The following is a 24616-nucleotide window of genomic DNA, read 5'->3' as shown; positions in this document are numbered from 1 at the left end:
CAACATGGGAGAGGCACAAAAAGAAGACTTGCATGATTTGTCACACTTTATTACAAACATCTGATGACTTTGTTAAATATTTGTAAAAGGAATATCAAGGAAATAAAAAGTAATCAGTCAGTCAAGCATTAGCATAGCATTACAGCATAATTGTGTTCTAGTTTACCAACCAAAGTTGAACTACACATTGGCTTATGACATGATTTTGACACAGCGTGAATTATACATAAAATGTAAGCTTGCCAAAAAAAACCTTGGCATTAATGTATGGTCTACGACTGTTGCTACTAATAGGTTCAGCAATGCTTGCTAACGTCAAGTGTCAATGACACTGTCTCCACATTTGCTGGCAGTTCCTTTAAAAAGCTGGAGATGAGAACAACTGGCTTGAAGCAAAAACGGCAAACACTAAATGCAAAGGAAAGACTAAAAATTTTAATTAAATTAATTAATAAATGGTAAACATTTATTGACTGCAAAAATACTAATAGAAAAAAAGATGCATGAAGTGCAGGAGGGAGGAGTTTTAAATCTCATGGACTACTATTTTGTAACACCATCCATTGTGATTACACTGAATTTTTAGTTTAGTTCAGCTGTATTGGCATGACAACTGAAGAATAGCATCACCAAATTATATAATCTTACACTCTTTCATTTATGTAGGCTTACATAACTGTTCAAAATGCACACTGTCTCTATGAGGCAGGAGGAAATTTACAGTTCTACTTCAAAAAGTAGAAGAAAAAAAAGGGTATTGGTACTTTTACCTCATACACACACGTAACATTTATCAGCATAACGTGTACACATTTCAAACAGATTACTGCTAAAACTGTAAAATGCTAGTATTACAATAAATGCAGAGCAAGCAGTGCAGAAAACTGCTTTATATTGGGCTATAACAATCCATACTGCACTCAAACAAGCGGAAACTGAAATCTATACAAGACCATTATAGATGCAGCTCAGCGATACCTGCAATAAAGTTCCCCTTAAATATTAAGTGTATTCAAAAAAAATTAATAAAAAACAAGTTAAGTAAAATATTCTAGTTATCTCATAACTAGATGATTGCATCTTTTGCTACATGCGATTATTTAATTTTCCTTCCTACAAACAATCCCAGACATTCAGAGCAAACAAAAATTCAGGTTTCAGTTAGCTTTGCCATTTCCCTTCACCAGACAGTGACATCCTTCTGAAAAACAGAAAAGAAATGATCATAAGAAGAGCCTGAAAATAAAACACGAATAAGAAAACCCATATCATATATGGTATGAAATGATTAAAAAAATTATTTAATGATGAAATAACTCTATAAAAATGAACTGTTTTACCCAATATGTGTGGTATAGTATGTGTTGTACCATAGTATTACTATTTTTATGAAGTACAGAGTTGTTGCCTACAGTATATAAATCATTCCAAATCAGTAATTTCATTTAAATTAGGATGCTGCCTTAGAAGGCATCAGAAAGCAAATCAGCTCACTAGGTTTTGGAAAAGAGCCTGTGTGTTTGTGTTTATAACAGACCTAAGCGTAGTAACAGGGGGAGACCAGCAGATCTGTGAGCACAAGCAGCTGGTCATCTGTGAACTTCTGCTTGTGTTCCTGCCAGTTATCATGATGAGTGCGACGGAAATCCGACAGGGTTTTCTTCACAGTCATCTAGAGAACCAACAAATATATATTTATCTAAAACATCTTTTGAGTCACTCATTTAAAGTAACTGGCGCTCGGTTTAGCTAGTATTCTCAGTAATGCAGTTGCTGGTCTACCTTTACCATCCATACATTATCTTCCAAATGCAGTTGCATGAGTAATGTTCAACTTCCAGAAATGTTTAAACATTTAATCTTTACTCAGTCAAATCCTGGCTCCATGCAGACTGCAATCAGCTGATCATTCCCAATCAACCCCCATTCTCTTCAGCTAACAGCTGGAAAGGAGAAAGAGCTGTACCTCTATAGGCTGTGTGTCGTTGAGGTGGGCACTCAGGTCCATTAGGATCTGGGGCATCCAGGTGGGCACATCATACGGGCTGGACAGGATGCAGGCACTCAGACCCAATACACCTGCATGTCGCCGCACCAGGTCTACACACACAGGAAAAATGAAGAATTCAAGTAGAGTTATTTAAGGTATATAAATATATCTAGGGTGAACTCAGGTAAATTCATCCAAGTGATTAAAACAGCCAAAGTTTATTTGAATTCAAACTAGATATAAAATCATATATAATAATAATTAACATCTGAAATCTAATTGACCAAATTCATGACGTAAAATGAAAAACTTGTGTCATTTGCTAAAAATTACATTTAACTCTGTTTTCAGGATGAACTTTAAGCATTAGTCTACAAAAGTAATTTAAATGTAAAACGTAGGAAAAATGAGCATGCACAATTAAATATCCAGTACTGGATTACATATACTTTATATTGAACAACATTGATAATTTAAAAAATTCTATAATATCTCTACTCAAATAATTTAAACTCTAGAGCTTAAAAGCATTGATAGATTAATCAAATGTTTCCTGAGCATTCTTGATGATTTCTGAAGGATCACTTGACACTGAAGACTGAATATTGGCTTCTGAATATTAAGCTTTGCCATCACAGAAATAAATATTTTAAAATATATTCATACAAAACAATTATTTTAAATTGTAAATGTATTTTACAGTATTACTGTTTTTACTGTATTTTTGGTAAGTGTAGAGAGACTGCATTCAAAAGCATTTTCTTTTTTAAATTGCTGAGCCCAGACAGTGTCTGTACTGTATACATGGTATGTCTGTGTGATTATTACCAGCAGAAGGGATCGTGTCCACCACTGAGCACAGCTCTCTCCTCTTGCGTTTGGGCAGACGGGTTTTGCTCAGGGCCTCAAAATGGGCCTGCATGGGTTCATCAATGCTGAGAAAATTACACTGCAGGAATCCACTTATAGTGGTGGCGGCCATCTCCCTCACCTAAAAACATGAAGAAAGACAGACAGAGAGAGAGAAGGAAAGAAAGATCATTACAGAAAAGTGGTACAGTTCAGGCTAATATCGGTTCAGACAGTTTCTCTTTTCAGTTATCTAAAGCGTGGGAAGTGCAGAGCAGGGACCGACGGGATCTTTTGTGTCACAATTTTTCTTTAAAGAAGAAGAATACAAGAAGTGTTGGAAATGTATGTAATATAGCAGAACGTTGCAATCTGCATCACAGAACAAAACACCATGTTCCAGAGCAGGACTGCAGTCAGCTACTGATGTGCTAAACAACTAGTGTGAACAACTGGTCATCTAACCGGTATGGTGGCCCAGTAGTGCATAACACAACAAAATCTTAACAACACAACACATAGGACTAATTTCATTGTGTTGTGCTAATTTTGCTATGTTGCGACTTGTTTTCGTGTACTACTGGGCCACTGTAAACCAGTCTCAAAGAAGCCCTGTGTAATTAGGCAAAAAAATCCAGAGATATTAAAAATAAACAGCCATAAAAGCTGACTCAGCAATAGCAATTCTCTGTGCATGTCTATGAGAGTTTAGAACACGCATTTTTGCTGACAAGGAAACAATGGCTATAGTTTTGATGCTTCAAACTCTTGTGATCTTGGCCTGTGTGCTCTGATCTTTAACCTTGAAACAGTCACGGTCACGTTGTGATTGGCTAGTACTAATCAACCGAATGTCTGCATCACATCACAGAGGGTCGAATCATATGCATCATGGAATCCAGAGTGCTTTTACTTAATAGGCTCAATTATAAGGTGTAGCTTTCGTCAACTCATAACCCTATTCTTTTCCCCCTTTAGCCTCTTCTCTCTCCGTTTGCCGTCCTCTCCTCTCTGAAAATTTGAATATCTATCACCATGGAAACAGAATATTGGTGCAGCTAGGAGTTGCTATGGTAACAGTAAGAGGGATCGAAGGATAGAGAGCATGTGTGTGTGTGTGTGTGTGAGAGAGAGAGAGTTAAGGAAAACTAGAGAATGCTACATCATTGAAAAGACAGAACGGAACACATTTAACCTTAGTGATTATACTAAAACACATGCATAAATTTAGATATACTGAAGATATTAATTCAAGTGAAAAATGAGTGAAACATGCAAATACCGGCACACATTATGAAATCATTATATGTGAATATGGCCTGTACATTTCTGTTACGCATAATAAGGGCCAACAATGTAGAATATATATATATATATATATATATATATATATATATATATATATATATATATATATATATATAAACACATTAACTACAGAAACGCAATATTTTATAAAATGTAAATTGTTAATGTGATGTCAAAGCTGAATTTCTATTATTCCAGTCTTCAGTGTCACATCTTTCAGAAATCAATCCAGTATGCTGATCTTGTTCTTGTAAAAAAACAACAACAAAAAAACAACCTTATTGATTGATTAAATAGGTAGGTAGAAAGGTAAATGTAAAGTTAGGGTAAAAGTAGGGTAAAATACTGTAATTACATTAACAATTCTGATGAAATTAATGTATACCATTTTTGAAATAAGTACAAATGTGAAAAGCCAAATTTTTTTTAGTTTTCCAACTGCCAAAAAAATGTCCACTCTCTCACTATGAGGTCAAGATGAATGAAGCCTTCATTGGTGAGTTGGCCATTTATTTTATTCCAATTCTCTGCTGACTGGATGTCATAGTTAGAATGCTTTTCACAAAGTTCATCCATTTAATTTTGAATTTTAATTGATTGTAGAACACAATTAATTTATAATACACAGTATAAAATTACTAGGCAAGTCTGTAAATATTAGGCATGGCAGATGATTGGTTGTGCCCCATAGAAATAAAGAACCAGAGACACCCCTAGTCCTCAGAAACAGTGAAACAAACCTTTATACATGTGTATATATCAGTGTTCAAGTTTATTCACACACCTCAAGTTGTTCATCCTCCAGCAGGCGCAGTACTAGCGCTCTCACGTCACTGACAGCCTTGGCATCACTGAGGAAAGTGAAAAGATTGTAGAAAACCATGATCTGCAGGTATGTGAGAACAGTGTAACGTGCGTGCCATGAGCTGCTCCTCGAAATCTGTAACAAACAGCATCATCTGCTGGTCAGATTACACATTAAACCCTCATATTCAAAAGCATATTTAATGTGTGTGTGTGTGTGCGCGTGCACATTATGGGCATTGGAAAGTCACCTCCTCAAGTGCATTGAGGACTTGTGGGATCTGCTCTGAGTACAGCAGTCCCTGGGACATAAGAGACAGACATGTCTTAGCATCTCTCTTCATCTCATCATAGCTGTCGTCATTCTCCACAGGAGCAATCTAGAAAGAGAGAGACAGACAGACTTAAAAGTACAAGACTTGTAGACAGTTAACTAAATTACAGAAAAAATTGGGACTCACTTTAAAGAGTAGAGGGAGGAGACGAAGCTGCTCTGGGACCACAGAAGAGAAGGAGCGTCCAACACTGGTCATCAACCACTTCAACACTATCACAAATACAAGATTATTTTTAAAATACCACTTCCGCACACTCAAATAATCACATTCACACACAAAGTACACACCAGTTTTGAGTAATTTGATGGCTTGTTTCCTCTCATCTTGATCTCCCTCTGTGTTCTCCTCTACAACGTGGTTCTGGATCTCTTCCTCGCCCTCCGTTAAAGGCTTGAGCCTGGCCAGCACACGCTCTGTGAACTCTGCGATGCGCGGGGATGCGGTGGGCTGAGTGTGTGGCAGGTTCACGTCGATCATGAAGATGTAGGTGAGCACACTGAGAAACAGGCCAAGAAGAGCGAAAGAATGAATGAATGGCAGTTGCTGAGACAAAAGCAAACAATGACTTTGAAAAGAAAATGCATATAATGTTGACGTGATTTTTGCATTCAAGTACATACCTGCCGATGCGTTCACGTACATTCTTGTAGACCTGAGTGAGTTTGGGTTCTAGGTACTGTAGTAACCTGTGAAGCAACTCTGGAACTCTCCATTCCTGCTGAGCAAGACCTCCCTGCAGCACATACAGACGGCTGAAAAAGAGATGACATGGTCCCATTCAGCATTTCCCCTTTTTAATCCATTCAGTACATTCAGCTTTTGAAAAAGGAAGTGTGTGGTAGTGATGTCATACCAGGCATCCACAAATGAGCCTCCTTCTCCAGTGACCGGAGATTCCATCAGCATCTCGAACAGCCAGTGCAGCTTTCGTGGGTCTCGGCTCTCCTGTATGATACATATATTTGTACACAAGGAATATTTTTGGGATCATATTAAAGAATATACTGGTCTAATAGAATTCTAATAGAATGCGCTGTTTAAAAGTTTTGGGTCTGTAAGGTTTTTTAAAAATGCTTTTGAAAGAAAAATTATTTGTGCAAAAACTCAATATGAGGCATACAGATCTACATCTTACTAAAAGATGATTTTGTGCTCTAAAAAGAGTGACAAAAGTGTTCTTACACAGGCGGTGGCGATACAGGTGCCCCAGTCCGCATACGTCTCAATGGTGATATTGGAAAGAGCTTTACGGAGGAGTGGACACAGCAGAGCCCACAGTTTTTCCACCTGTAATAAACACATACAAACTTGAACACATCATTCTGCAACCGACGATGTGTAACAGTGATGCTTAACTTGGTTGTACTGCACCTATATTTTATGCATGTGTGCTGATACCTTGCTGTAGCTCCAGTGTTTGGAGCCCCTGATGAGTCCAGAGATGATCTCCGCCACACAGCGCTGGGGGCTCTCATGGGAATCTGCAACCAGACGCTCCATATGAGGCTTCAGCAGAGGCAGGAAGGCATCATCAAAGTTCCGAAAAAGACCCTTTGACAACACAAGATGATATTTATGAAGCGATCCATTTTTGTTGATTTTTGGTTTATTGACTGGGTTTCAGACATGGTTTTGAGAAACAGACTGCAGAAGCTACAGACTCTCACCTTAAAGAGGCAAAATCGTCGTGGGCTGAATTGATCTTTCCCCTTTCTGTCCTCCAGAGACAAATACTGGATGAACTGATCGATGAACTGCTGGTCTGAGAAATGATCATATATGATCTGTTCACTCTACAACACAGAACACATGCATGAAAAAACCTAAGCAATCAAGACAAAAACCAGACTGAAATAAAAAAACAGAATAATTTTTTTTTTTTCTGAAGTGGTTGGCTTTAGACGTCCTTTGGTTTGAATATTTACATACTTCATTCATCTCTTCTCTTGTTTTGCCCTGTTTGGGCTGTTCCTCAAGAGGGGCATAGAGCATCAGCGTCCTAAAAAAAAAAAAAACATAAAATAAAACTAATTTTGAATTGATTGTCAATCAAATGATAAATATACACTGTATTTCAAAACTTTTTCAGCAGCCGTTACTCTAATCTTTATACTCACAATCCTAACACATAATCATTTCTTGTTAATATCATTGTTGAGAACAGTTGTGCTACTTAACATTTTTGTTATATATATATTTTGTCCAGTTTTCTTTGATGCATATAAAGTTCAAAAGATATCTTCTATAATACTGAAAGGGTTTTCTTTTTCCTTGTATAACGTTCTTTGAATTTCTTGTATGGCTTTAGAAGACATTTAATATGGTGCACAAATCATGTTTTTAAGCATGTGTACTGTGGCCATGTGGAATAGCCCCAGTGGGTTTTCTCAATGAAGCAGCATTCATTCCAGTCCTGCTGGGAGCGTGGCAACCTGCTGCTGTCATACTGCAGCCACTGGTTATCAGGCCTGTCTCCCACCAACAGAGAGCTTAGAGCTTTACCACCAGCTACATGAAGAACAAGAAGAAATATTACACAAATCTCAGATATTCTTTGATATGTGTCCATTTACTGAGACCACATAGTCATTTATTACTGTACAGTTGGTGTTCTCACATGACTGCAGCGAGGTTTTGAGCTCAGATATGTCATAGGGATTCACTCCCACTTTCTTGTGAGGTCTCTTGAGCTGCTTTAGAATGCCGCTCACTGCTGATATTGCACACTGAAAAATCAACAGCAGACGCCAGAATGAAGTGTCTCATTGTGCAACTTTCCTTACACACATATGTTTATAAGTATAATTGTGACAGAATGCACACACAAACACACATTGCGAACTAAGAGCGAGTCGTGGTTCAGGCTCTCAACGAAAAAGAGGACTGCAGAGGAAGGCAAAGGGTGGTCATCTCTCAGCATCAGAGAGAGGAAGCCGATAGCTATCTGCTCAAACTTCCAGGGCCTGCCAAATAAACAAGCATATGACCAATGAATTTACCATTACTTTACCATTCAGACATTTGCTGTGCATTCTAACCAGACACAATGAGTAGACGTACAAGTTTACGTCGTGAAGACTGTCCAAAAGATCCATCACTAGCTTCTTGTACTTCCTGTTACAGGATTGATAAAAAACAACAACAAAAATAAACAATGACTAAATGTTTGTGTACATCCACTGCAAAATGGAATTTAAATCGGAAAGCATATTTGTATGTAGCTTTTTTATTTTATTTATTTATTTACTTACTGCACTGAGTCTATGTTTTTCTGTTCCTGTCTCTTTCTTCCCTCCACTTCCTCCTGTTCAGAGGCGGCACATGGAGTCGGTTCTGGGTTACTGGATTTCATCAATTTTAGAGCAACCTCTACACAGCTCTCTGGAATCTGAATATGAAACAAAAAAGAACAGTGTAAAGACAAATGTCACAGTAAAAATACCTTTACTTTTGTTACTGCTGCAGTTAACATAAAAGTAAAAAAAATTAAACTGGTGTGCGATGTCAACAAAAATAATTTCCACTTTATACTATATCTTGTCCATACTTTACATTATGAACGATGGCTTTAGGCTTACTTAAAACTGAAGGGTGTCATTTTTTCTGATGTTTAGTTGACGTTTCTCCCTCATTTAGGCTACTGTTTGCTGAACTCACAGAAAAGTCAATTCCGATGGTCTCGTACTGGCGGTGGATTCTGTCAGCCAGATCATCAAAGAGCCGGACGACTGAAGACTTCTCTAGAGACATTGAGGGGCTCATACCAGAACGCACAATGGCAGGCCATGTGAGAGCAATGCAGTCCCAGTACTGCAGGTTAGCAAGACAGATCCCAGAGTGGTTCCCTAACAGACAGTACAAGGCACCCTGGAGAAGAGTAAAAAAGACAGAAAAAATATGATCCTCCTCAATTTTCAAAAGCTTGTCATATGTCAGAATGATCAATAGGAAGAGAAAGATCCTTAAGGTTCTTTCAGCGTATATTTAACCCGAACTGTGTAAGACCTACTTTGAATTGCTGCTGGGTGACGTCAGTATGGTTTGGGTCCAGATACTCCAGCACCGCAGGGATGACGTCTCTGCAGCACAAGCTGTAGTTTCCCAATGCTGTGAACAGCACGTTCTGAGCTTTACTCCTCACCTGAGGTAAAACAGGGACTGTTAATGATGTATTCATTGCTTTTTATGTGTGAATACATTTGTACGTTTGTGTATATGGCCTTGTCATACCTGACTGTACCTGCTGGTGGACAGTCTGAGCAGGTCATTTATCAAGTCCTGATGAACACTCCTGTAGCAACATCCTTCCATGGTCAGATTTCTTAACTGAAACACACAGGCACAAAACACACTCAGAACTGCTGAAAATCATAACAAAACATGCTGAAGAGCCCCAAAATTTGCATTCTTGTTTCAGGATTATGAGATTTGATTTTAAATAAATCAATAAAATAAAATGACAAAAAATTTATAAAATATGTCTGTCAGGTTTTGAGATTCACCCAAATGCTCTGTAAAATGTAATTATTATTATTATTATTATTGTTCTTATGAGTTACCTCATGTTGCAACATGACTCTGTCTATGAGTAGAGCCCTAATGTGCTGCTTACTGCCATGAAGCTGGAGAGAAGAAGAGAGAGTGTCAGTCAACTACACGTCAAATAAAGAGATTGGTAACAGATATTAAATATGTGTCTAACCCTGTTCTCCATGGACTTCTTAATGAGACTGAAACTTTTCCAACGCGAGTCAAACTCATGTTTGTGTGAGCCTTTAAAGTGGAGCAGGTCGTTGATGATCTATAAAGAAAAAACATCATTTGTCTGTCATACCACTGCTTTTCACCGATACAGTACTGTAAGTATCACATGCACATAAACCTGACAGTGTTGCAGTTCACCTTTATAATTGAGAAGAGGGATTTGATGTCATCCTCTGAGTGCTCTAGAGTGTGGTCTGTATGGAAAAACATCATAGTTGAAAGACAGATCTACTGATGTAAAAAAAAAAAAAAAATCTGTTGTATTAAAATGTAAAGTTTAAATCTAGAACAGGACTTGAGTAACTTACGTAGTAGAGGTCTAATCACCTTACAGATGTCCTCTCTGTAGTTCTCTCCAGACAGGTCTGAAACATAATCAATAATAAGCAAGCAACTCATTTATTAATCAGTATAGCTCTAGCACTGGTTTTAAACACAAGAAGGAAATCACTCACCGTAGTCTACTCCAGTGTACACATTTGTCTCGCATAGTTGAATCATACTGTTTATCCTGAAGTGAGAGGCATTGCAAGGTTACTATATTAATAAATGAATATGTTTAAAATATAGTGGTATAATCAGCCTGTGTAAGTGCACTATATTGAGTGTGTGTGTCACACTCACTTTTCTGGCACAGGTTCTCCATTCAGTGGAGGCAGAAGGCTGCTTGCTCCCAGAAGGCAGTTGTGAACAATGGACAGACTCTGTAGAACATCATCCCTAAAAAGACACAAAACTCATTGGCAAATTAATCTTTCTCTCATCTGTTTTTCTGGAATGTACTTGTTTTTATTAATGCATTAATTAAAATATGTCCATCAAAAAATGAAAAACACATCAAGTCCCTTTAGAAGAAGAAGAAAAAAAAAAGTATGAACACATTTCTGGTTTGATGTTGATGAACGGGTACATACTGATGGGGCTGTGGGGGTACAAATGAGTTCAAACAGATAACATGTTACCGTATCCTGTGGCTGACCTGCTGACGTCCTGTTCTCCCTGTATGTGTTTCTGCAGACGCTGGAGTTCAGGTTTTAACAACAGATCCAGCAAGTAAAAAACTAACTCTTTCTCTTCTGTGCTGGGCACGTGCCACTGGATGCCCAGGTTCAACAGGTCTCCAGGCCGACCCCAGTCCTGATCCAGAGAGGAGACAGAGACAACTAATGGAACATCAGCCTCAATAACGTAGGTTTTTTCTTTTTTTTTCCACAAAAAAAAAAAAAGATTTACCTTCTAAAAGACAATATTGACCAATGTTTTGTGCAATTAAGTAGACTGATGATAACTGGTGTAATTTCTAAAAACATCTTTATCTTTTCTTCATGCACTTTTCTTTAAGACCTTAAAATAAAAAACATTACAAAGAAGTTTCATGGATTTGTTTTCATGAATTTAGAAAAAAAAGGGGAGTAGTTTTGATTTTCTGAGAACGATGAGGAGGAGTCAAGTTAAAATGAACCACGTTATACATCAGTCAGAGAGGAAGTGTGACGTCTGTTTGTCTGAGAAAAGGTGCTCAGGTTAACCAATGCTAGAGACCGTGACGGAGCTCCACTAATCCATTCATTTACTCAATCTTCTCATCTCTTCCTCTTTAGAAACATTTGATGGGATAAAAGTAAAGCCCAGTCACAGGAGCAAACACATATGTATAGTGGGAACTTCCCATTCACACTGCTGTAGTGAATTTAAACATTTTGGACATTTTTATTACTAAACTTTAACACTGATCATATTATATTATAATTTTCATTTAATATTAGTATTTACTAATTTATATCATATTTATATCCACTAATTAATATCAACCCTAAAATACAACATTTGTCACTTTGTAACAGCAATAATTAACCAATTATTGGGCTCAAATTTTTTTCTCCAGAGAAAAAAGACTTCTTCTCCAGAGTTTCAAAAGAGATCTCAATGATATATATGAGTTTAGATGTCAACTGAAGACAGGCATTTCTCATCAAACTCATTTAAGCAAAACTAACTGGCCAAGGTTATGCTTTTCACACCAGACAGCTCTGTCCTGTACAGTATGTCAATAACTGTTTTCAAATGGACCCTTGGATATGTTGAATCTTCAGGATTATGGCATCATATTTCAGATTTATTCTTAGCAGAGTTGAGCCTCGTGTCACGGTGACAGGGGTAGTGGCAAAATCAGGCACCTTATTTTCCACTTGAGGCTGACCTTAATTGGAAGGTATGTGTCAGTGTGCTGCTGGACCCCTCCAGGCATGCTGCAGTACTCTCTGGGATAGATGAGGGACATGGAGCGCAGGGTGTGATAGAGCAGCTTACAGGCCAGATTGTAGCCCTGCTTACATTTCAGGTGCAGAGTTAACTGAAGAATCTGCACCAGCTGAGACTTGTACAGTAACAGTTGTTCACCATCCACACGGGTCACCTACAGCCAGAGACAAGGACTGTTGTTATAAAAATATCTAGATATGTTTATAGTAACAGGATTCAGGATACTGATTTCCAGAATCAGTTTAAATTTCTACGTTTATAGAGCAAGCTAGCTAGATGTCTACACATTGACCAATCCAGTGCTGACCTCAGACAACAGCAGGAGGTTCCACATCAGCTCTTTATCTAGCTCCTCTTCATTAAATACCTCTTCATCTGAGAACACATGGTATGTTAACGGGAAACTCACAACACATGTAGCAATATCATTGACACATTACATGCAGGCGGAACTTACAGGCTGAGATTTTTAAAATGGCATTACAGCAGTGGGGCAAAAAGAGTTTCAGAGCCTCTGCAGGGTGACACTGAAAAGGGAATAATCATTTAAATTGGTCAGCCAGAAGTTTTGAGAAGGGGAGTCAGTGAGTTGAGCTCAGGACACCGACCTTGGTTGCAGCTCGGCACATGTTCGCCACCATCTGTCCAGCCACGTGAGTCTCAAAGATATTTCTAGTGGCAAAGTTAAAGACTTTTTCCAGAGCCACCTATAAAAATGAAGGAAATATGTTCAAATATCATAACATAGTTAAAGCACTATACACTTCCGTTCGTAAGTTTAAGGTCTGTATGATTTTCGTTATAAATAAATCATTACTTTTATTCAGCAAGGATACATTACTTTGCTCAAAAGTGACAATGAAGACGTTAAGAAATGTTAAAAGTGGTTTCCAAATAAATGCATTTTTTTTTTTTTTACTTACCATTTTACCAAAGCAACTAGACAAATGTGTTTCAGGGATCATGTGACATTGCAGACTAAAGCAATGGCTGATGAAAACTCAGTTTTGCCACCACAAAGTATAAATTAATCAAATAATATTTACCAATATTACTGTTTTTACAGTTTTGTTAATCATAGAAATGCAGCCTTGGTTAGCATAAGAGATTTGGTGAGAAAACATTTAAGAAAATCTTACCAAGCCCAAACTTTTGAGCGGTAGTGTATGTTATGACAAGGTTTAACTGCATGGGTACAGAGAGTGTGTTTATAATGACCTGGAATATTTCCATTGAGCACTGCGTGAGGATAGTGCTGAATGTGGAGGACAGGCCCAGCTCCACCAGACTCTCCAGATGAGTCATTTTCTCTGTCTCCATCTCCTCCCGGGTCTGTTCTAGTGTACTCGTGTCAATCAGTGCAAAGCACCTAAACACACAAACATGAGAGGGAGCACGAGGATCCAGAAAGAAAGACACATGTACAGTATAAAAAGACAGTTCTGTACCTATCAATAAACTGAAGAACAAAATCCTCAAACTCTGCTGAGGCTGAACACAACTCTTTTTCCACCTGCACAAAAAACATAGAATGAAAAAATTGCACATGAATTATGAGATGTAAAAAGATCCTAATGACAGGAGGATGTTTCACCTGTGTGAGGTCATTTCTTGTCTGAACAGCAGCTGAACAGTCCACCAATGGCACAAGAGTAACAAAAGTCCCTAAAAATTGGAATGTTACCTAAAAAAAAAACACACTTACTGTATATTTTTAGATGTATATATATATATATATATACACACAAAATTACATTTATAGTTTACCAGTTTTCATCATCAATAACCAACATCTGTCTTGAAGAGTCTCTCACCATGCACTTGCTGAAGTCATTGGGGTCGACCCCAGGCAGAGCCCTCATGAGGAGAGGCAGCATGTGTGTGGGACCCTCTGGAAACCTCTGGCCCCCGGCTACAAGGCTCCGTGCCACACCGATCATACAGCTTAGAGTGGCGGTCAGCTGGTGAGGCTCAGTGAGGGTCTCCATGGCAGGATATGTCCTTAAATGAGATGAATAACAGGAGAAAAGAGTCCCAAAAATGCTTTTATCTGATAATGTCCAGCCCATCATCAATTTGTCGTCTCATTTCTAAACTACCCAGGGCTTGTTAACAAGTTGAATTCTACAAAACATCTATGAAATTATTGTACTCTTAAAATGGTTCACTCAAAATATATTAGACTGTCCATAAACAAACAAACACACTTACTTCTCCAGCACTGGAGGAATGACTAGCTCAGGTCTGAGCAGGGCAAGGTTTTGCAGGGCCTGGGCAGCATCCAGACTGCCAGTTTTGCTAAACATCGCCAGCAAGACGGGCTGCTTCATACTTTCTACAAAGTCTGTGATGTCCTGCTCACTGAGAAGGTGGCTCTCGGGAACAGGAGTCAGCCACGATGGCGTCCGGAAACGTTCTCGATGCAGACGTTTCACAACGCTAGCAGGTAATCGCTGAACGAGCTTCATGAGTTTCATCTAGGCATGAATGGATGGATGGAGCAACACAAAACACTTATATAAATATAGAAATTAAAATAAAATATAACAAATCAAATAATGTAAAATTTTCCCCCCATTATTAGGTAGTTCAATGAAGAAGAGAAGGAATTATTAGGGAGAAAATGGACTTGAAATGGAGCTCTGACCATAATGATATTACTATTACAACTGTGAAATAGATTGAATGAACAAACTTAAGACTTATCCAGCACACACATCTGTAATGGGTCTGTAATTATGAGATGTATTTAGATAAAGGTGTCATTGAAGCCTAAATAAATAAAGCAAACATGAATTAAATGTAATGTTAGTTCTACTGAGCTTTTAATGTCAAAATTGCACTACAGCTGCCATTTGATCAAAGGGATGAATATTAACTTCAACTTCTGATTCCCATTGCACTCAGTGAGCATGGTGGCCTTTGACATATTCTTTCCTGCAATAAAACGTTTGGTACCCTATGATGGTCACCACAAACCATACAATTCATTTGCATCAAAGCAAGAACACTTTCTGTAAGCTTCTGAAAAACAAATCAGATGTTCCACAGAATGCACACATCTCATCAACAGCTCAAAGGGAAAAACAAAGTAATATCGCAACAATGTGGTTACAATAAAAGGACAAAGCTTTTTCAGGGTTTACTGTGACATTTGAAACTGAGAACTAGATGCCTCCCTCATTCAAAGCAAACATGCATCCCTGGAAAGACAAACTGTCCTGTGGTCTATGAGGAGAAGTTTCTAGAAAAAGAATGGCATGCATTGTTGATAGCAGCTGTTTGTTTCAAATGGACACAGCTGCAAGCTCTTAAAAAACTTTGTTCATGTTTTGGTTATGGCTTATTTTAATACAATAACTTATTTGTTAATCTTTATAAATAGTATATGACTTATGCTTTATATATTTTAATATTTTGCATCATATTTTTATTTATACTAAATTGCAGAATCAGAAATTTCCACCAGTAACTCACCAGCCAGCGGCCGTGGTTAGAAGGGTGGAAAAACGAGGCGATACTGTTGAAAAGGCCACTGAGCTGGGTCTGAGTCCGCTTGCTGGGCCCTCCCTAAATATAAAGTAAATGCATTACATCATATCCTGATGGTTTTGATAACTTGATGCCATTTCAATAGCGATTAAAAGCATGTGTGCTTCATTTTACCAGCAAAGCAGAAATCCAGATGACCACATGACTGATGTCATAGGCATTTGTCAGATATCTGGAAACCAGCATCTGACTGGACCCTACAGGAAGATTAAGACTCCGTAAGATCCTAGTGAAGATCTGAAAACAGAGACAGAATACAACCTGTATAACCAGCAATACTGAACCAGCTCTGGATTGAATGGCTTATTGTGTGTTCAAAACAGCTAAGGAAAATCATTTAAACAAGAAACTTTTAAAGCAATGTCTCTCTACGGTGGCAGTAATGTGAATATCTCACCTTGGGTATATAAGGGTCCCAGTCTATATAACCAATGTTGTCATTTGCCAGTCTTGCAAAAAGGCTGACAAGATTCTGAAACAGACAAAATCAGGTTAATGCTACTGTAATGGATTACTGAAGTGAGTTAAAATTCGATAGTGAGGCAACTATACTTACCACTTCCCAACTTGGAAGGTTCTGCACCGAAACCCACAGGCTTATCAACTCTTCAAACCAAAGTCTGTGGAAACACACAAACCAAAATACTTCATACACACCAATTTCCAGACTAATAGGACGGATTGTGTAAGTGAAAGCAGACTGAAAATATGTCGTAAATTTCAGGCAGCGCTCACTTAAAGCCCTTATCATGGAGCTCTGGAGGGAGAGTGGTGGGCAGGAAGAGCTCAAAACATCCCATTGCCTTCTGCATGGTCACGTCAAATGGGCACATCAGAGGCCTCCACTCTTCCAGCATCTCCTGTGTGGCTGATTCTGGGAAATATCTGCATGCATTCATACAAAGACACACAGAGAACGATTTTGTGTAGCTCTGTTGCTGATATCTGATCTCAAGCATTATGCACACATATGACAACACTAAAACTTTGACATGTGCCATTTAAATGTCATGGTAAAGTGTATGCAGTAAAAGTAAACTCTTATTAACTGGATAACTGGTTAAAGTGCTTTAGTAAAAGGATTACAGTCTATAAGCCACATCAGAAATCCTGACACACACCATGAGGCACTTCCTGTCGACCATTTACTGGCCTGTCTATGAGCAACCTGTAAACAGTGTGTTATCTGTACAAACTGAAGGCATGGACTTCTATGACCATGATATGATAACTTTTTATTTAATCCTACTGTAGATGAGCTGAGAGGAACTTTGAACATGCAGCTTCACCTCACCCTAACTAACTTCCATAGAGTCTCTTCTGTGTTTAAGTGGAAACAAGGCAAGCATACATTTTTCTCTTTCTATTTCAATTAAAATGTAAAAAAAACAAACAAAAAAAAAACTGTATGGATATGATGTCCTTGTTGACCTCCTGATGAAAAAGGGACAGCACTGATCCTGGCAGACTCCCACAAAGCCAAATGAAAAGAGCATTAAACAGGATTAACAGCCAAGGGAGAAACTGAGGATCTATACTACCTGTCAAATATATGAGAAGTAGCAATCAAAAACTCCCACTCATCTAAAAGCTCATTTTAAACTTTTAAGATTTTTTTGAAAGATAATCAAAACTATACATATTTAGTCAAGTGTTTCCAGATCTTTTACTGATTGTGTAACTTTGATTAACCTGCCTGGAAAATAAAGCAGACAACTTTCTATCAACATAAATGTACATGCTTTGTTGTTGTTGTTTTTTTACGTGTTTTAATTATTTTCTGTCATTTGTGATCAATTTAATACATCACTGAAGAAAAAAATATAATTTGTTACAAATATCGTTTTGGCCCATAACCTTTGCTTGGTAGTGTTTGTCTGGAATAAAGAAAAGAAGATACGCAAGTAAGTACTTACGGTCTGCAATTCTTGATTAAAGCCTTCAGAACTGCTTCCACTGAGCTGCAAATGCAAGAGAAACTTGAAATTGGCCAACACTGGATACAACAGCACATTCTAATTCCATGCAAACAATGACCAAGACAACACACTAGTGTTGTTAGACCCACTCATGCATCATGTTATAAACTCAAACAGGCAGTGATGAAGCCAGTGGTAGCGGAACCTTTAGGAATAATTTTTTGGGGGGTTATTTTATTTGAACACAGCTTTGCTGTGAACTGATGGACATATTAGGCGATGATGGTCCATCTGTGACCTATATGCTGCTGAAAAGCTGGTCAGTCCAGCTCTTTTAAAGTTTTTATCAACCCCCTTATCCTGTGCATCTGAAGTAGAAATTAATTTCTGATCTTCAATTACATCACCAAATCACATTCATCACTTGCATGAAATCCATCAAACACATGCATCATATAATCCACACAGCTAAACAAATGTAAACAAGGTCAGGGTCACCAAAAAAAATGCAGATATGTGACACCCAGACAGGGCCTCTGAACCTGACAACCTTTTTTGAAATGGGACAAAGTTATCTTTAACCTGTGCACTCATACAGAGGAAAGAATCCGTCAGTGTGGGATGACTGGGTAGCAGGAGCCAAGAAGGAAACTGAAGTATCAGATATCTGTATTAATGAGCATGGAACACTCAACACTCAGAAACTATGTACAATACAGGTTGTTTGCTGGGGCATTACAATTGAGAGCAACAGAGTGATATTGAATGGTGTGAGAGCAGCACAACGTTGGTTTTCAAAATGCGAGTCCAACAGCCTGTGTCGGGGTGTCAGTACTTGTTTTTTTTTTGTGCAATGTGACATGCATCTTATTGGGTAAACGTGCACTCAGTAATTTTTATTATGTTTTATATAAAATCTATAGATAATATTAATTGTATTTAAATATTACTATTATAATATCCTTTGTAATATCCTTACACATATTTCAGAACATCTAAATTACATAAATGGCCAGCAGCATTATGCGGTTACAATTTTTTTAAAAAGGCAGCAGCTTTGGCAGTAAAACAGCTCTAGTTACTTTTTTTTGTATGTTTGCTATTGTCTATTATTTAAGTAACACAGGATAGTAAATGCCTAAAAGTATACCAAAGATAGAAAATACATATTAGCAGCAAAGTTAGAGAAGGATCCATTTTTGCATAAGTATTGCAACAGAAAATAAAATATGCCAACAGCGCAAAATTCACCTAATCATCTAATGAAATGTGCAACAGCAGTGCCTAATAAACAAAAATATCATGCATCCACAGCAACCGAATTTAAGTCAAATAAAGTCAAACACAACTGAGACAAATAAAATCCAGTGAAACATTTAAAAGTGCACTTTAAAATATTAACTTAGAGTTCTTACCACCTCTGAGCAAGTTTAACAATTATGTGTTTAGAGGAAGAGTGTGGCCGCAGAGAACTGAACATGAGAGGAGAAAAAAAGACAGGCTCACTCAGCACTTCCTGTCTACTATGCTCAACATCAGCACCAGTTCTAAGATGTGTGAAGATTTCCAGAATTAAGAGTGACAGTCTTCAAAATAAGAAGCTGGGATGGAAGTTATGAGGGTAACTATATGATTTATTGAGTAGATATGCAAAAGTGATAAAGCAAAATGGATCGCTTTAGAAACATGTTTCTAATGGGATATGAATGTACCTGGGAAACCAGTTCAGGCCAAGGTGCTCTGTCTTTGAAAACAGGATCCTGTCCTGCAACTCATAAAGTGGCCGCCAAGGCAATTCTAAGTCCTCTCTTGCAAGCAGCTCCTTCTTCCTGTAAGACAAAATCATTTAAATAAAATGATAATGTGCAGAACTGATTAAAGCTACAAAACCATTGCAGTTTTTTTAAATTATTAATTTTGGACAGGCTTTTCCTAAAATAAAATACAAAAACAGTTAATTGCAATGCAGAAAACCACTGAAGAAAAAACAAAAATAAAGGTACAATATGATATTATAAAATTAATTTATATATAATTATTAATCTATCTATCTATCTATCTATCTATCTATCTATCTATCTATATATATATGACCTATTAGATTCCATAAAACAAATAATAATTATGTAATAATCTTTTCGGCAGTTCTAAAGAGTTTGCAAACTACTACAGAAATGCCCTACACTAGTGACATCATCTTTGTGCTTCCAGTGTTGATGTCGTCATCATCATGAGACTAAATGGAGGGCATGTAGGAAGTCCATCTTACTTCAGCAGGGTGATGAGGAGACGGGCGAAGCTCTGCATCATACTGGTCTCCAGTTTGGGGATGGTGACCAGCTCATACAGCAGCTTGACAAAGAGCACATGGTCCTCTTTGCTGAACTTCCTTCCATACAGTCGCAGATATCTGAAGGACAAGAACTCAGGTTTTTTTTTGTATTAAAGTTTAACACTTTATTTAAACTATATTGTCTCCATCTGATTTTAACAGGTGAGTTGTATGGTATGAAATAGATTTGCAGTTACCAATTCTAGAACTGACAGTATTATAGTACAGACCCTAGACTTCCAAATCATTCCTTTATGTCTGATTAGTGTAGTTATGTTAGATCATGGCATGAACAATGTGCATCTATGAATAAAACTGAGAAAATGAAGAACACATTTACATTTGGATGTTTTCAGTTGCTTCATGTTGAAAGGTGGAGACATAAAAGCATCATGTGATACCCAAGTAAATCACTTTAATTAGAAGATTTAGGTCAAGCTGTCAAAGCTTTCTTTCCAATGAAAAGGATTCTGACTAATGGTTAACCTGACACAATCAAATAATTTAGGTCAGACCTGGATATCATAGTTTCCGTGCTTGGGCTGGCAATGCCAATGGCTTACCAATTGGGTTTTGTGTTCACTGGAATGGCAATGATAAAAAAAAGCCATGTCCTAAACACCCAAGGGCACACAGAGACAAGTCCCAACACAACCACTGGGACATCTCCAAACATGGACATAGCTTGCATTTTGGCCATAGAATTTTTTTTTTTTTTTAAACAGACCATCTATAGAGGCTACATCACAAGAGGATTCATTAATACATTTAGTGAAGCTGGTTTAAGCAAATATCTTGGATAACATTGAAGACATTTTTTCCGTGCATGTTTACTGTTTACAGATGAGTAGCAATTGCATCTCATAGTCACACGTAGTCTGACATCAGTGACCGTTTGTGCTTGTTGTGCTCTTAAAATAGCATTGAGGGGAAGTCATTTTGCAATCGCTGACAAAATATTTGGCTTGTTAAACACCGGTCCATTCCTTACTTTCACCGCAATGAAGAAGACAACCCAATAACTCAACTTCAGTGAAATGTATAGCAAAATATAACGTTGCCAAATTCTATGTCAACATTGGGTTAATCTAGAAAAAGAAGAAAAACAAAACGAGGTAGCTAATATCGATTTTACAAGCGGTTAAAATAGCACAGACGTAACGTTACTCTTCAAAGCGTTCCAACAGAACATTCTGCAAGATTTGTTTGAATGACGCAGGTGAAACCAAACGAGTGACTACGCACGCGCAACAGCAGCCAGCCCGCACTCTCGATTAGCGCTCTATTTTAAAACACACTGGAGATATTTTTACCGTAGTCTGCTTTATCCTCCTAAATACAAAGGGGTCATTCAGTGTTCCTGTGACTCTATAAACCGAGCTGCCTAGGAACATCGCTTAAAGAGATTAAGAGAATGTATTCATGATTCAAAATCATAGACATTCTAGGAACCACCTCATAATTTAATTTCGTTGGCAGACGAAACTACCCGGATGGGTCCTGTATAATGTTTGATGAGTTAATGCCTCTTTAAATACATACGTGGAAAGTTTCCTCGTCCAAAACAAGACACCTGGCCATATCTCTCTAAGTTGGACGGCTCTGCCGAGGTTTCCTTTGATCTGTGCCAAAAATGCATTGGACTCTTCGTCTAGTTTGTCCTTGTAAGGCAAAAGTTCGTTGTAAACAATATCTTTTTGCGGAACAAACCCTAAAAATTCAGTTGCTTCTTTTTTCATATTACAGTCCCCCAAATGTGGCTCCTCCACTTCGATTATATTAGAGACAGTCATGAACAAAAATATTCCAAACAGTGATGAGCTTCTGAGATGGTATGAGAAGTAATTTGCAAATTATAAAACCACTATAAATGTCAAAAACATTATACAGTCGAGGTATTTTCTTGTTGGAAGACGCGCACTGTCATCGCTCGTGTCGTTTCTGAACTCTCTAGGATAATGTTGACCTCTTTTAAGCAGACCCGCTAGCTGTCAAGCATCATATTTCTATATTACGAGCTCTCCATGTATCTGTTTCCATTCAGCCGTAACCAGCCAAACACACATGACTCAACTCCACCCTCTTCACTCTGCGTCACTTCCGCATAACATGACCAAAACAACAGCTCCAGGAATTAATCTTACTATGACGAAGGGCTAGTCCATGAATAATAATTGTGCCATTCCGAGATTAGTTAAGAACCTTTTTTAGAACCATAATTTTGTAGCAAAGAAAAAAAGAAATATACACAGCAGTGTATAGGCTATAATAATACTTTTAAACCATTCAAATGTTTTTTTTAAGACAACAAACCTTGGGACAACTTTAATAAATCTACATTTACATCTTAATTATAATAATCATAATAATAAAAATATTTTAACACAGATTCCAACCTGTTTGTTTTGCATAAAACAATGTGATATTCGAATGGAATGTTGTGGTATGAACCCCCTAAAAGAATGACTCAAATGACTCAAATGACTATGAAACTTAATAAAGGTTATACTGAAATCTTTACCCTCCTATGGGAATTCTGAGCTCATGAATATTAATGACGGTATGCTGATGAGACCTAGACCTCAAACCCTTACCATATTGGGACTCGTAAATTATCCTCTAAATTATTCGAATAGATACATCGTACAGTTGACACCTCTAATACTAGACAAGAAATCATATTCATTTTGCTGGGAAATCTATTTATGATTCTGTGTCGGCCAGTTAGCCATGTTGTTAGTAAGCAGGAGCCTATATTCCTCTGTCACGATTGCGCAGCCATTATGATCAGATATATTTAGTGACATCTGCACCAAAGTGTGATTACTCAAGAGCTCAGTCCATGAGATCTGTAAACAAGAGGGTCTCTAAAAGCATCCTCAAAAGGTCAGCAGGTTTATAGCAGGGCATGTGACCCTTGCGCATGTGATGGGCTCTGCATTTAGATCTACAGTAGCTATAAAATTCTTTGTATTTGTTTTCATCACAAAGACACTCAAGAGGAATGACATGCTGAACTGTGAAAAGTCTCCTGTTCCAAAAAGTTGACAAAAACCGCATTATGTCCATTTTTATTAAATTTATTCTAACAGGAAAAAAAATCGAAGTATTCTTATTATTATTAATTAGTGTTAATAAAATGTGCTTATATTAATACAATTGTTAAGATAAGTAGGCTATATTGTTATTTTAAGTATTATATTCTATATATATTCTATTTAAATTACATCTATATTGTATTTTCCTTTTTTTTTTTTTTGTAACACAGTAACCTATTTAGTGTTCCAGTAGAGGTCGCCATTATACAGATGATATACTTGCTTCTGTAACATATTCAGGCAATTGAATACTTATTTCCCTCGTAAGCTGTACACGAGTACAGTTTTGCTTCATTCATCCATCTGCAACCACTGATGTTCTTTATTCACTGTCCTCTGAACTAGTGTGCTATAGTTCAGAGAATTGGTATAGTTCACCCCAAAATTAAAATTCAGGCCTAATTTACTCACTGTCTGTCTGTTCTACAGACAGTGGATTGATTCAGCTTGTATTATAAAGTGAACCAACCATCACCCATTAGCGATAAGAGTATAAAAGATATTTAATGCTTAAATGGCAACAGCAAACAGTGGGGGAACTCTGGAAATTGTGTCTAGCAGCAGGCCATATATAAAACTGTGGTTTAGGCGCAGTGGGAGGTCTGGCTTCTGTGCTGTAAAGGCACACACCCTCAGCAGTTGGAGAATCATTAAGTTCTGGAAAAACTAGGGATTTGGCATGCCACGCCTTTGGATTATTAATTTATGAACATCTGTGGAGTTCTGTTCTTTCCACAGAGCATGACCCGCTATTCATTGATTCATTATTATAATTGTAACTGGGCTGTACTCGTTGTGAACCTGATAATGTCAACGGGTGAGTGGAGTCAGTACAAGACATTTTAGCACCCTGAGCCCATGTACAAACCTGAATGTCAAAGATAAACTCTTACGTTTTATGTTACCGAGAAGCTACGGCAGAGCTTTCAGCTGTTAACTCGAGCAGTCACAAGTGTCTGTGCAATAAAGCTGCTGGTTTATGTTAGGAGCTCAAAGACCTTTTACTTGCCTTCCAGGATACTGACCTTCCAACCTGGTTTAATGGAAACTACTTAATGTTTTTACATTCACGTGTGATTCTCCAGAACGCTAAGAAACACCCTTGCCATTATGACCTTTGCTGTTTGTGCAGCTCTCTGAACCCTGCAACCAGACAAGCAAATATTTCTGAAGGTAAACTGAAACTCAACCAGCAATGTCAAGCATGAACACAACATTCAACCATCCTGTTGAAAGTCATAATGAAATGCCCCTTTTCTGTAACGATGTAGCTGAAGAACTTGGCTGACATCATATCAAAATAGTTTCTATGGCATTATACTTCAGGGGTAGCACAATGGAGTGTTTTTTTTTTCTCTCCTGCAAATCAGCACAGGCCTGTATCTTAACTTTTCATACAC

General features: G+C 37.7%; 1 protein-coding gene across 2 annotated transcripts; it reads right to left on the bottom strand.

Moving 5' to 3' along the window:
* Window positions 1-33: 33 nt before the first annotated feature.
* Window positions 34-22181, bottom strand: psme4a (proteasome activator subunit 4a). 2 transcript variants are annotated; one of them, XM_026223600.1, is made up of 48 exons: window positions 21661-22181; window positions 20056-20196; window positions 19499-19615; window positions 19202-19258; window positions 17784-17828; window positions 16603-16752; window positions 16424-16487; window positions 16265-16339; window positions 15982-16104; window positions 15793-15885; window positions 14527-14792; window positions 14130-14316; window positions 13910-13999; window positions 13764-13828; window positions 13534-13684; window positions 12924-13022; window positions 12773-12842; window positions 12623-12690; window positions 12254-12469; window positions 11033-11190; window positions 10678-10773; window positions 10509-10564; window positions 10362-10418; window positions 10192-10247; window positions 9992-10090; window positions 9849-9911; window positions 9520-9615; window positions 9299-9430; window positions 8947-9156; window positions 8541-8677; window positions 8350-8403; window positions 8123-8252; window positions 7907-8015; window positions 7644-7797; window positions 7219-7288; window positions 6957-7082; window positions 6688-6840; window positions 6472-6576; window positions 6143-6234; window positions 5910-6041; window positions 5577-5785; window positions 5413-5498; window positions 5203-5331; window positions 4932-5087; window positions 2819-2981; window positions 1967-2100; window positions 1538-1672; window positions 34-1201 (listed from the first exon to the last, which is right to left on the bottom strand). In XM_026223600.1, exons 1-47 carry the CDS (start codon window positions 21909-21911, stop codon window positions 1538-1540), a joined length of 5625 nt encoding a protein of 1874 aa, XP_026079385.1. In that variant the 5' UTR covers window positions 21912-22181; the 3' UTR covers window positions 34-1201. The 2 variants fall into 2 exon arrangements, with proteins under 2 accessions (XP_026079385.1, XP_026079386.1); XM_026223601.1 differs by lacking the exon at window positions 19202-19258.
* Window positions 22182-24616: the final 2435 nt, after the last annotated feature.

This window comes from Carassius auratus, chromosome 38 (genome assembly GCF_003368295.1).
Source record: "Carassius auratus strain Wakin chromosome 38, ASM336829v1, whole genome shotgun sequence".
Lineage (NCBI taxonomy): Eukaryota > Metazoa > Chordata > Actinopteri > Cypriniformes > Cyprinidae > Carassius > Carassius auratus.
This window is presented reverse-complemented; position numbering and strand designations above follow the sequence as displayed.

What these genes read in the sequence shown, in the direction of transcription:
- psme4a (XM_026223600.1), bottom strand. Translation starts at nt 21,911, where the DNA reads ATGACTGTCTCTAATATAATCGAAGTGGAGGAGCCACATTTGGGGGAC. An exon ending in GTTCTTCAGTTTATTGATAG is followed by an intron (nt 13,685 to 13,763) that starts GTACAGAACTGT and finishes TTGTGTGTTTAG; the next exon opens with GTGCTTTGCACTGATTGACA. An exon ending in GGCTATTCCACATGGCCACA is followed by an intron (nt 7,289 to 7,643) that starts GTACACATGCTT and finishes TTTTTTTTTTAG; the next exon opens with GACGCTGATGCTCTATGCCC.